This window comes from Arvicanthis niloticus, chromosome 6 (genome assembly GCF_011762505.2).
Source record: "Arvicanthis niloticus isolate mArvNil1 chromosome 6, mArvNil1.pat.X, whole genome shotgun sequence".
Classification (NCBI taxonomy): domain Eukaryota; kingdom Metazoa; phylum Chordata; class Mammalia; order Rodentia; family Muridae; genus Arvicanthis; species Arvicanthis niloticus.
In genome coordinates this window covers 44,033,148-44,046,175 of record NC_047663.1, presented here as the reverse complement: position 1 = coordinate 44,046,175, position 13,028 = coordinate 44,033,148, and the positions used below count along the sequence as shown (strand labels likewise).

The 13,028-nt window shown below is 52.5% G+C and overlaps 1 protein-coding gene across 17 annotated transcripts in view; it reads left to right on the top strand.

The window, feature by feature from the left end:
* Myo18a (myosin XVIIIA) overlaps positions 1–13,028 on the top strand; it is a 100,342-nt gene that overhangs the window by 42,933 nt on the left and 44,381 nt on the right. For 6 of the 17 annotated variants that reach the window (XM_076936257.1, XM_076936254.1, XM_076936256.1 and 3 more), the window contains 6 exons: positions 10,291–10,378; positions 10,563–10,669; positions 10,764–10,940; positions 11,247–11,460; positions 11,660–11,802; positions 12,767–12,867. In XM_076936257.1, the coding sequence (XP_076792372.1) occupies positions 10,291–10,378; positions 10,563–10,669; positions 10,764–10,940; positions 11,247–11,460; positions 11,660–11,802; positions 12,767–12,867 (830 nt within the window). Of the gene's footprint in view, positions 1–6,976; positions 7,055–8,256; positions 8,401–10,290; positions 10,379–10,562; positions 10,670–10,763; positions 10,941–11,246; positions 11,461–11,659; positions 11,803–12,766; positions 12,868–13,028 lie in introns of all 17 variants that reach the window. The other 11 variants (XM_076936250.1, XM_076936247.1, XM_076936241.1 and 8 more) reach the window with 5 other exon arrangements.

Below are 13,028 nucleotides of genomic sequence, written 5' to 3'. Positions count from 1 at the left end.
CAGTCCTTCCATAACCCGAGTTTTGGGGTCCTCCCTTCTATCCTCCTTTCCTTTTGTCACCCACAGCATTCGTCCCAGCGGGTCCTGGCCTTTAGGAAGACTCTGAGCCCCTGAGAGGCCCCACCCCTATTTCTTCTCCTGACTCGGGGTACAGGCTGCCTCCAGCACCATGGCCTTTTCGTCGCGATTTGCCTTCTGGGAGCAAAAGGGAAGTTGGATTTCGAAATCTTGGTTCTCTTACATGCTCAGCATGGAGAAGCTAGATTGGGGCATGTGTGTGCATTTGGGGGTGCAGAGAGAATGACCAGTGGCTGGGGAGCCCTTTTCTGTCTTGATGGCTTCTGTGCTGAGTCACTCTCTTCCCTGAGCTCCACCTCTGGTAAGCTGAGCTGCCTTTTGTGCTGCTGGTGCCTCTCCAAGTTAATCCCTCCACAGCCTTCCACAGCCTGTAGCTCAGACTCACCACTGGGACTGTGGGGTTCCGGGGAAGGCTCAGCCCTGACGCCTGTGGAGCTCAGATTCCCCAAGTCTGGGGAATGAGGTGGGTGGACGAGAGGAGCTGCTAGTGGGCATGTCAGGCCAGTTGGCAGATAGCTCCAGAAAGTCATCCAGGCTGTGGCAGACTTGGGCATGCCTTTGTGCATATGCACAGTCTCTGGCTGGACAATGACCTACACGGCCAGAAGCTTTAGGGAGGTGGGGAGGGCGTGAGTCAGCCTGAAGCTAAATCCAGAGCTGAGCTCATACCTGAGCCAGTGTCCCAGACACTTTGGGGGGCAACCAGTATTTCCAATGCTTCACCTTGGACAGCCATTTGGGACCCCAGACACAGGGTACTGGAGAAAGGACAGATTTGGAGCTGGTGAGGAACCCAGAGTGAACTTAGAATCTGGGCCATCTGTGAAGCCAAGCTAACAGCATTGTGTGCGCTAATGAGAGTGTCTGTGCTTTGGGAATATTTAATATCCTCTAACCTGTGTGCCTAGGGGCTGCATGGTGTGATCCCCATGGGGAGGGATGGCAGCCCTTGCTGAGGACGGCAGGTAGAGACATAGCCACCATGCATATATTGTATGGGCCTCCCTTTCCCTTCTCTGCAGCTTCTGAAGTAGGAAGGTTTTCTCTGTGAGTCTTTGCCATCTTCCCTTGCCTTGTCCATGTCAGTGAGAGCTAACTGAACCCTAGATCCATTGAATATGCTTCATAAACAGGACATAGCTTCAGTACTGTAGTGGTCATCATGCTGGACAGTGTCCAGGCACTGCTAATTAGAGCTCAAAATTGACCATGGACCTTGGTGGAAAATGAACAGCCCCAGTTCTCTATTAGATAATTGATTCTAGATGTTGCTAAGAATATCTTCCATTAGAAGTCAAGGCTTCCTCCTGGGCTCCTGTCTTCCTACTATACAGGGAAAGAAAGGCATGACGAGGATGCTGTGGGGTTAGGAACAGAGCTAGTTGCCTGGGGAAGGAAGGAACATTAAGTTTCCTAGGACTGCCTGGGTTTAGGAGCTAGAGGTCCTAGGAAAGCGGGCTTTTCTGACATTGGGGCCCAGCCCCTCAAGAGTGTGTTCCCAGTTTGACTCTGTAGTGGAAAAGCCTTCAGAGAGTCCATATCACCAGCCCTTTTCCAGACAGTGACAGCGTCTGCTGTTTCCCCTGACTCTGCACCTTCTGACTCAGGCTGCAGGCTCCAGCTGTAGCACAAACCCCCACCCCAGCCAGGCACCTCTCGCTCCTCCACACCTCACCTTACTTTGGGGTTCCTTGCCTCATTTGCATGAATGGCAATTCTGTGACCCTGAGATCATGATGTGGTGGACTTCTGACAGCCCCAGTGAGCTGGCTACTAAGCCCCAGTAAAAATCCTCAGATTTTACTTTCATAGAGACTCTTAGTTCTTATAACCCTGTTTCTGGGCAGTTTCAATCTCAGAAAAAGAGATGTCTTGCTCAGACCCCTAGCCCCAACCCCAGCCCCGCTCTGCTTCTCAGGGAGAGAAGGCCCTGGATCTTTTCTTCCAGCTTTGACCTGCCAGTGACTTCTCTGTCTGCTCCCTCAGGTTAAAGAGGAGGACAAAGGTGTGCCAAAACCCGGCCCTCCAGGCAAAGAGGACGGGGCTGTAAGTGCTTCCCTGAAGTGTGTGTGTGTGTGTGTGTGTGTGTGTGTGTGTGTGTGTGTGTGTGTGTGTGACTGGTGGGTTGGTCTTGTCCCTTTCGGTGTTGCCAGTATGGTTAGAGGGAATGCCAGCAATGGGGTGGAAAATAGTGTGTGTAGCACCACTTTGGGTACAAAAAGGGAGGAGGGAAGCTAAAGTGCTTTGGGGCCTACCCTCTGTTGTCCACCCCCAAGCCCCTTTAATTGATTACTTTCAGGTTTGGTTTCTTGGACCTTTGGGGACAGGCAGTGTGGGTAAACTCTCAGGTCAGGGAGCACAGGCCAAATGAAAGCTCAGCTGTTGGGATTCTTCAGCCTGCACTGGGTGGCCCAAGACAAGGACACAGAGGGATAGAGGGATTCAGGGCAGCAGCTGCTGGCACTTCCACCCTATCCCTCAGCTGCTCTGTGTACAACCTTTGTGCCCACAGACACCCAATGTCCCCAGACCCTACCACCTTGGGACAGAGACCCTGAATAAAGCTGAACTCTTATAGGGTGAGAGGGAAGATATCTTCTGAGCTGTGTGTCCAAGAGAGGATATAGACATTTTCAGGATGAGCAAACTGTCCTTGCTGTCCCTACTTCCTTAGATGACTGATTAGCCAGGCTTGTGGCTTCCTTTGGAACTATAAACGATCCCAGAAGGTCAAGGCTAACCTGTGATTTCAAAGGAATGTGTTTGAGACGTGTAGAGCCTCAGAGTAGCCCAGATTTTCTTTCTTTCTCACATGTAAAGTGCTTAGGAGAGTGTCTAGCAGGCAAAATACACTGTATGTGTTAGCAGTTACTATCGAGCGCTCATCTCTGCTTGTGGGCGGTGGGAAGGAAGTCAGGAATGAGAAAAGAGGAGGACCTGGCAGTTGGGGATATGGCCAGTTCCACAGTTCCCTGTTATGCCACCCAATACTCTTGGCCTAAGAAGCTGAAGAAGAGCCAGCCTCCAGCCCTCCCTCTTTACCCCCTCAGTAGAACTTCCCTAGAGCAGAGGCCTGGACTAAGGCCCTTGACTTAGCTGTGCTCAGAAGATGAGGCACCCTCTGCATGTAGCAGGTCTGTAAACAGACATGTCAGCCAGACCTTCACAGTGGTGTGATCAGGAATCACGGGGTGGCTCAGGGGATCGAGGACTGGGTTATACAGTTCAGGGAGTAGCAAGTCACTGTCTGGTCAGCTCCTGAACTGACCTTGCCTCCAACCACAGGCAGTGTGGTTAGCTTTGCAGGAAACTGCCCTGTCATTAGCCAGCGTGGCCCTCCTAGTAGTAGCCTCTTGCTACCCCAGACAGTTCCTGGCAGAGTGTCAGGGAGGGAGTGGGTACCCTAGATGGAGAGTGCCAACATATACCAGGCAACTCTTGGATGCTCAGAGACTGGTAGCCACTCAGCTGAGCCAGGACCTTGCTCCCCAGGGAGTGCAGTGGTGGCTGCTGAATTGCTTAACCCTTTGTGGGTTCGAGTTGCCTTCCTCCCATCATTCCACACAAGCCCTCTGGGAAGTCTCTAACTCATGAGAAATTTGCAGGAAGGAAATTTGCCAGCACTGGGCCTCTGCAGCTCCTTAGAGTGTAGGTGAAGGGGAGGCAGTGGCTACCGACCAGAGGAGCTGGGTTGGGGGAGAAGCTTGACTCAAGAGGAGTACCTGGTCAATTTCTTCCTTCAGAGTGATCAGGCTAGACCACCTAGAGAACTGAGTGATAAAGTAGGGATGGCAAAGGCAGGGAGCTCTGAGGCGATAGGCCTGGGACTGGTAATAGGAACTGACCTACTACCTAAGGCTTGACCTTCTTCTTTCCAGCTCTACTGGCTATAGGGGAATGGGGTGCAGGTGCATTGGGCCTTGGTTGCTACTCTGACATAAAGACAGTAGTTCTAAGGTGCTCGTGGGCCTTGGAGCCATGTGTGTTAGTGTTTTCAGTGTTCATCACACCTTCTGGGGATGGCAGCAGGGTGATCTGTGAGAAGGAGAAGCCAAGGTTTTTGATGCAGTTGTTCTGTCTAGATGTCTAGACTCTAGAAGGTGGAGAGAGGATTGCTGGGGAGAGAAGGGAGCTTTTGGATTTGTGTGTTGTTTGGTGGGCGAATGGAAGATCTGTCTTGGGGCCTGAAGCCACACCCCCTTTGACCCCGTGTGCATGACATGGGTAGGGCTATGGGGTTGCTACTCATGTCCACCTGTATTTATGTGACTATAGCTAGAGACCAGTTGTAAGGACAGCAGTGCTCCACCTAGGAGTCCTCAGCCTGCCACCAGTCCCATACCCTCAGAGACTTCCCAGACAGCCAAGAGTCCTGAACCCACGCTCACTATGAATGGCCTAGGGGCTGCCTCAGCCGAGGGCCCAAATGAAGAGGCCCAAGGCCTGTCCCGGAAGCGGGTGGCGAATGCAGTGAGGAAGGTGGTCAGCAAGGTACTGCCTGGTGAGGAGCCCGGGAATGCCAAGGAGCCTCCAGGCCGAGGAGCCAAGTCCCCTGAACACCCAGCTCGAGGCAAGAAGGGAGAAAAGGCAGCCTCTAGTCCCAAGCCCCCCCCACCGCCGCCGCCTCCTCCTGCTCCACCAAAGCCTGAAGCAAAGAAGGAGGCAGCCAAGGATGAGCTCTCTGTGGGCCTACGCAGTCTGATGTCTAAGGGCCGAGGCAAGGACCACAAGTCCCGCAGCAAGCAGCCTCCCGGGAAAGGGGAGAAGGCACCCAGCCAGGAGCCAGCCTCCTCTGGAAAATCAGGCTCTCCAGACTTGGTGGACTCCCCAAAGAAAGCAGGATCTCCAGCCAAGCCCGAAACCCCAAATAAGCAGTGCTCCCCAGCCCCAGCACAAAAGCTGGCTGACCCAAACTTGGCTGGCCCGAAGTTGAACCCCTCTGGAGAGCAGCAGGCCAAGTCACCAGCCTCTGATGTGCAGCAGGAGGTACCAGAGTGTGCCACTAACCTATGCCCCTCACTACTCTTACTGGAAAGCATTGCGCCCTCGTGGTAGCTTTCTCAAGCCTAAAGGAGCCTTGCATGATCCAAGCTGGCCCAGGGTTATGTGCCCACCCATGGCAGGGGCTGCATGACTTTCATTAACCTTTTGCCAGAATGAGTGATGGCCTGATCTGTGGCCTGGTTGCTGAGATGGGAGCTGCTAACCAGCATGCTGCAGGCCTTTCCCTGGAAGTCAAACCCTGAGTCTTGGCAGATGAGCACAGGGTAGAAACAGGTTTCTTAAGTCAGGTGGTCCAGGCTCACATCCTCAGTCTCACCCCTGGGAGTCTTCAGCAAGGTCCATCACCAAGGATGTCTGTCAAGCGGGAAGTTATAATGTAGGTCCTTAGTTCCTTCTGTGAAGCCTTAAGTACTGGGAATTAGTCATTTTTATATCTTGGAGTGATTTATGGTATACATACAAGTCTACCTGTATACCTGTAACCACCTTGTGTGACTATGTCCAAGGCAAACCTCATTTCAGGATTATAAAAGATCAACATGGGGCCGGGCAGTGGTGGCGCACGCCTTTAATCCCTGCACTTGGGAGGCAGAGGCAGGCAGATTTCTGAGTTCGAGGCCAGCCTGGTCTACAGAGTGAGTTCCAGGACAGCCAAGGCTATACAGAGAAACCCTGTCTCAAAAAAAAAAAAAAAAAAAAAAAAGAAAGAAAGAAAGAAAAGAAAAGAAAGAAGGAAAGAAAGAAAAAAGATCAACATGGCTTTTGCCACCAGAATAATTAAGAAAAATCTTTTGTTTGGGGGACTCTTTGGAGTTTTGAATTACAAACAAGGGGTGATGCCTGTGACACATGGTGGGGTATGATGCAGGTTGTGTGCCAAACCTGCTCCCTGGCACCAGGTACCCATGATGGTAGGACCAACAGTGACGCTGATGACAGTCACTAATGCCATCACTGCTTTCTTCAGGCCTGGCCTGGGTGGCAGGTAGACACAGTGAGTCCCTTTGTAGCTACACTACCCCAGCTTCACAGGTGTTGGCTCCTTGGCTGGTCCTGAGTTAGAGTCAGTTCTTTTCAAGCTCTTCCACCTTGTGTGTCCAGCTTAGGTCCCGTAGAAGGTGTGTGTTGGGAGTGACATTAACTTTGACTCTGCTTCCCTGAGCTTTCTCAGATTTCCTGTAGCTAGAAGGAGAAGGGTAAGGTGGGTGCCAGGGCACAGCCTGGGGGACCTTGAGGCACTCACTGGGTGCTTCCTCTTGGTAGCCATCTTTCCTGGAAGCTGCCTTGCCCCCATTCTTCCTGGGTATTGCAGGAAGTAAAGGAAAGCCAGCTCCCACCCTTCCCCACTCTCCAGGCCTGCTCTGTCAGGGCAGTGTGTTTCTGTCCCTCAGGGAGGAGTTGGAAGGGGCTTTCTGGCATGATGATCAGGGTAGGAACTGAACCTCAGTTCCCTGGGGAACCTGTAAGTATCCAGGGAGTGTCACACACCTGTCCTGGGCTGTGGCGGCCTTCTCCTTCCAGCTCTTCGAAACTTCTTCTTGAACTAGGGTGGAGTTGGGGGCTGAGACATGTCTTGACCTGGAGTTCATTTCTTGTTCATCCTGCGACAGGAATGGGTGGTACACAGGACCCACAGGTGGTTGGTGGATACTAGGGTTATTTCGAGGCCACAATGATAGAGTGGTAGGAGAAGGTAACCCTAGGCCTCACAGGCACCTTCCTACCCGATCCTTTTTCAAACCATAGAGTTTCAAAACTCAGATTGGTGCTTGGCTTGTCTCCCTGACCCTGCTCCACTTCTGCACTGGGTCCCAGTGGCTTCCTGTGCTAAGAGCTTGGCATGTGGTGCCCCCACTGTCCCCTGGGCCAGAACTAATAGTGGTTTAACCTTTAGATAGGAGCTGACCCCGAGGTCCGGCTGAGTCCTGCAGAGGAGGCACACCAGCGACTTGAGAGGATCTTCACAGCTTCTGTAATTAATGCTACCTCCCTTAAGCCATTGGCTAGACTGTCTCTGTCTGTCTGTCTCTGTCTGTCTGTCTGTCTGTCTGTCTGTCTGTCTCTCTCTCTCTCTCTCTCTCTCTCTCTCTCTCTCTTTCTCTCTCTCTCTCTCTGTGTGTGTGTGTGTGTGTGTGTGTGTGATAGAAGAGAACTCCATGGCTGTCTGTGAACCCTCACAATGGCTCTTTGGTTGAAGAAAGGAAAACTGAAGCTGAACTCTATGGAATATTAATCCTCCAGACAGCCCTGGGCCCTGTGACCACACAGAGGCCCTTCATAGCTGGGGATCCAGTCTCCTTCTCTAACCCTGGTCTCCTACTTTGAGGAATTGAGCTCATTGGTGGGAGGGCCTGGTGTATGGCAAGGCAGGAGTCAATGTTTCACATTTTGATGTCCTGTGTCTAGACCCATGTGAATATTAACCCTTCTCATTTCTAACAAGCAGTATCCAAGGCTTGCCTGGCTCTCATTTCTTCCAGAAAGGCTTTGGAGGGCTTTAAGTAATCAGAATTTAGTGTAAAGATCAAGTCAGTCTCAAGGGTTGGGTACTTGACAGGTAGCTAGGGTTGGAGCTGGGTGGAATGATGCTACTGCTTACAGTGTGGTCACTGTGCCTGCCCAGGTGTGGAACATGGTGCACTGGGGGCTCGAAGAATGTGACTTAGATTTAGGCTGTCAGTTCCCTTGTACTAGCTCTGAAATGTAGCCCTTGGCATGGGAAGTGGCACCTCTGGACTTGTGTTTAGAGAGGACAGACAGCGTTGGTGTCTGGTAGTCATAGGGAAGCTGGTACCCTGGGGGCAGAGAGAGAGCAGGAGGATGGGGGGTGGGGCAGGCGTTGGGTGTTGTGACCTGGCCTACCAGGGGTGTGGGAGAGCAAGACTAATCCAGGACAGACTGGCTAGAGACAGAGTGTCAAGATGCCTGTGTGCCACAAGAAATAACCCACAAGAGCCTTTCTTCTGTAGGGTCTGATGATAACAACCTCTCCTGTCTCGGTCTGGCCTCTCTTGCCTAGCCAGCAGCCCAATCCTGGGCAACTGCTCTTGATTCCCTCTCTGAACAGGAACAGAGTGCTGGCTCATGGGTCTAGGGGTGTCTTTTGGAGGGGACCTGCAGTGGTCTCCACCTGTCTTCACCTTTTTCTCTTTCTCTCTTTGGTGCTGCTGGTAGCTGGACCCCGAGGCCGCCTCTCCTGCCCACAGCCAGGTAGGGTGCTCCTGCCCCACCCAGGAGCCCTCTGCTTTCTCCAGTGACAACCCACCACCCCCACCCTGCACCTGGGCTGGAGTCTGTGCTCGGGCCTCCTGCTGGAGTGTAAGGCCTCTTTCCCTCTAGGTTCCCACTTTGGTTTGGGGTACCCAGGGGAACTGAGATGGTGCAGCTGTGGCCCTTGGGGAACTTCGTGGCCCCAGCTTTGCCTCTCAGCCACTGGAGCCCAGGTGCTGCTGCCCTGATCACTCTGGGTAGGAAAACATCAAAAAGACCTTTCTTCTTCTCCTTAGCCCCTGTCTGAAGATGAGATGGTCTCTATCTCCACCTCCTGGTCAGTGTGAGAAACTTGTTTTCAGACAGGCCATGACCCTTCCATGTCTCCAGAACACATGGCCATAGAACATGCTCACTAAGGACAAAACTTTCACTTGGTTCATGTGATTTGGAAAAGACAACACTGATGGTTTATTTTTTGAGACAGATTCTCTCTCTGTGTAGCCCTGGTTTTTCTAGAACTCCTCTATAGACCAGGCTGGCCTTGAACGCAGAGCCTGCAATCTGCCTCCTAAGTGCTGGGATCAAAGGGATTCTATTTTTCTATCAACCTATTAATCTCCCTTCATTTCAAATCTAAGAAATGTGACAGAGATCACACAATATCTCTGCTTACATGTTCTTGTTATTTTCGAATCCCTCACTAGGGATTCAGTATCATAGGATGGTGTCTCTGCCTCAGTTTGGGTCTCATGAGAAAGGGACACACGTAGGGTGAGAATCTGGGGGTTGCCGTCTGGGGAGAGTGTTGGAGCCAGTGTAAGCTTGCAGGCTGGCCTGCTTCTGGGGTGGCCAGCCTCAAGGAGCCATGACACTGCTGACATTTTGCACCCAAGGAGCCCGATATCCATGGTATCTAGGTCCCTTTTTGCTCCCAGTTTCTCTGGTGCCACTGTTTCCTACTTCAAGTGTTCTCGTTAGAGGGTGTCAGGTCTGAGAGCCCCACACTCTGATGGTGCTTTCTTTTTTTTTCCCCCTTCCCTTCTTCTGGCCCTGCTCGCTCCGGCCCAAGGGGTTTTTATTTATTTATTATATGTAAGTACTCTGTAGCTGTCTTCAGACACCCCGTAAGAGGGCATCAGATCTCATTACAGATGATTGTGAGCCACCATGTATTTGTTGGGATTTGAACTCATGACCTCTAGAAGAGTAGTCAGTGCTCTTAACCGCTGATCCATCCCACCAGCCCCTGATAGTGCTTATGAATGCCTGTTTTGATTGCTGACCTCTGACCTCTGGGCTTCCCAGCCCTTTCACACCCACTTCTGTGCTCCCTGTCTTTGACCAGTCAGCTCTGTCTTGTGCCCCTGCTGCCCCGTGCCCTCACGTGACACTAATATGCCCACTAGGCTTGTGCAGCTACAATCTTCCAAGTGTACAAAGGGCCCCTGTAGACTGTGACTTGGAGGAGAAGGGCACTATGCCCTTGCCAACATAGAGCATCTTCAGTCGAACGCCCAGGGCCTCTTATCATTCCTTAGCGCAGAATCCTGGGATGCAGGAAATGGCTCCTCCCATCTTAGGGGACGAGCCCTTTCTTTTGGCATGAAAGAACCTGTGACACTGTGGCCCAGAGTTCAGGGCTTGAGTCAGGATGCAGATCTCACAGGCTCCTAGGGAGGAAGGAAAGAGGCAGCTGGAGGTGGAGCCTGGTGACTCGATTTCCTGGTGCCTGTTCTCTTCAGTCCACAGTGCTTCCTGTGTGCCTGAACCCTCACAGTTACAATCCCGAATCTCACTGTCTTTGTCCTCAGTGACATCTGCCCTCCTTTCCTAGCCTCTCTCTCACACACCCGTGTCCTGTGTCTCCTGCCTGACTCTCCTGCTTGCCCAGTGGCTCCACCTGACGCCCTTTCCTCCCTTGTCTCCTCCTCACTCTTGCTACCCTTGTCTCTGATCTTTTAAAGCAATGTGTTTGTTCCCCCTCCCCTCCCACAGGCCAAGTCAGAAGAACAGATTGCCGCTGAGGAGGCCTGGTATGAGACAGAGAAGGTGTGGCTGGTCCATAGGGATGGATTCTCCTTAGGTGAGTCTTTGAACATTGGTTATAGATGGTGAGACTTGAGTCAGAACTGGCATGAGGGAATGCCTCTGCTCTGGTAAAGGCCTGGTAGTGAGCAAGGAGAGGCTGGTGAGCCCATGGGGAAGAAAACAGGACAAGGCCTAACGAGAACTCCCCAGGCCCAAATCCAACTAACCCTGCTCTGCAGCCAGCCAGCTCAAGTCGGAGGAGCTCAGCCTACCTGAGGGGAAGGTGCGTGTGAAACTGGACCACGACGGAGCCGTCCTGGACGTGGATGAAGATGATATAGAGAAGGTTGGAAGGAGTCTGGCAAGGGAGGACACAGGCAGGGCAGGCCTGTCCCCTGTGATGGAGATGGGACCTGTGTCTTTATTGTCTGTCTTCCCAGGCTAATGCTCCCTCATGTGACCGGCTAGAAGATCTGGCTTCACTGGTGTACCTCAACGAGTCTAGCGTCCTGCATACGCTGCGTCAGCGCTATGGGGCTAGCCTGCTACACACCTATGCTGGCCCTAGCCTGCTTGTCCTTAGCCCCCGAGGGGCTCCTGCTGTATATTCAGAGAAGGTGTGCCTTTCTATAGACCCACCCACCTGCCTTATCCTACCTGTTTCTGGTTCTCTACTCTTCCTCTTGGGTATCCACCGAGTTCATAGTTGACCTCAGAAGAGGCGTCAGTGGGCAGGGCCAGAGGGATAGCCTGCAGTCTTTAATAGAGTTGACAAATATCTGCATTTCCATACATGGCCTGGCCCTCCAAATACCCGGGCATCTCTAGAGTGGCATTACAGAAACACACATTCCCTGCAGGTAAGAGCAGGCGGGCCCAGCTCTACGAGCCTCTCCCTTCCCTCTGTGCCTCTGCTGTTCTAGGTGATGCACATGTTCAAGGGGTGTCGGCGGGAGGACATGGCACCCCACATCTACGCGGTCGCCCAGACTGCATACAGGGCCATGTTGATGAGTCGTCAGGACCAGTCCATTGTCCTTCTGGGTAGTAGTGGCAGTGGCAAGACTACCAGCTTTCAGCATCTGGTGCAGTATCTGGCTACCATCGCGGGCACCGGTGGGACCAAGGTGTTCTCAGGTGAGGTGGGCAGCAGGAGACAGACTGGGCAGGGGTGTGGGGAAAGGAGAATGATCCACTGAGATGCTGCCTCTTTCCCCCTGAGTAACTCCCCAAACCCAATCCCTGGACAGTTGTTGTCTGGGACATCCTGGAGCCCAGGCCTTGGGGGTGAGCTGTTCCTGGGTTTCCTGATGTCCCCTGGCTCTGTGTTCTGCAGTGGAGAAGTGGCAGGCTCTGTCCACCCTCCTGGAAGCCTTTGGGAACAGCCCCACCATTATGAATGGCAGTGCCACCCGCTTCTCCCAGATCCTCTCCCTGGATTTCGACCAAGCTGGCCAGGTGGCTTCGGCCTCCATCCAGGTAAGGGGCATTGCCCAGACCTAGAGAGCAAAGATGGACCCTGGGTCATCCTCTCTGGGATTCTAGCTGATGAAATGGATCCCATGACAGCACAGGCAGGGTTGGCCTGGGCTGTCCCCAGTCTGCCCTCCAGATCTCCTACCTGTCTCCTCTTCCCCTCTCCACCATACTGCTGGGAACCCCACCCTGCTATGCCTACTTTCTGAGACCCAGGGACTTAGGACTTCTGTCAGGCTAGTGCTACAGACGATAATAAAGTAAGGCCCAGGCACACTGATCTTCTCTACACACTGAATGAAAATTTTTTTTAAAGATTTATTTATTTATTTTATATATGTGAGTACGTTGTAGCTATCTTCAGACACAACAGAAGAGGGCATCGGATCCCATTACAGATGGTTGTGAGCCACCATGTGGTTGCTGGGAATTGAACTCAGGACCTGTGGAAGAGCAGCCAGTGCTCTTAACCTCTGAGCCATCTCTCCAGCCCATGGAATTTCTTTTTTAAAAATTATGTTTATTCATTTATTTGTGTGTCTATATGTATGTACACACACACCAGCATGTCACAGCATGGAGGTCAGAAGGCAGCTTGCTGGAGTCGGTTATTTCCTTCCATCAAGTGGGTCCTGGGGATTAAACCCAGGTTGTTAGACTTGATGGCAAGTATTTTTGTCTGCTAATGTTGTCATACCCTAAACGAAGTTTTCTGCCTCAAGTGTCCATCACCCTAGGAAGGCTGATTCCTGGGTACTGGGCATGGTAGTGCCCACCTCCATCCCCTATTCTAGGAGTTGGGACTTTCTTCTTTTGCCTGGCTCTGGTTTCTACTTTTGTTGATCTTGAAGTGAAGTGGTAGGCGGGTGAGCACCTGAGAATAGGATGCCCTGCTGGCTCTCTGAGCGTGGAGGATCATGGGTAGGAGGAATGTGACCTTTCTTCCTCACCTCTGCTGTGCCAACAGACAATGCTCCTGGAGAAGCTACGTGTGGCCCGACGCCCAGCCAGTGAGGCGACTTTCAATGTCTTCTACTACTTGCTGGCCTGTGGGGATGCCACCCTCAGGTGAGATGGGATGGGGCTCTAATGGGGCTGTGGACTCCAGCCCACTGACTAGGATTGTGGGCCTTGCCAGCTTCTGGCCCACTGTGCCTGTGTCCATCACCTGCTTTGTGCTGGCTCCAAGCTGGGCCCTAGGGACGGTGAGATTATAGAGACTCAGGCCT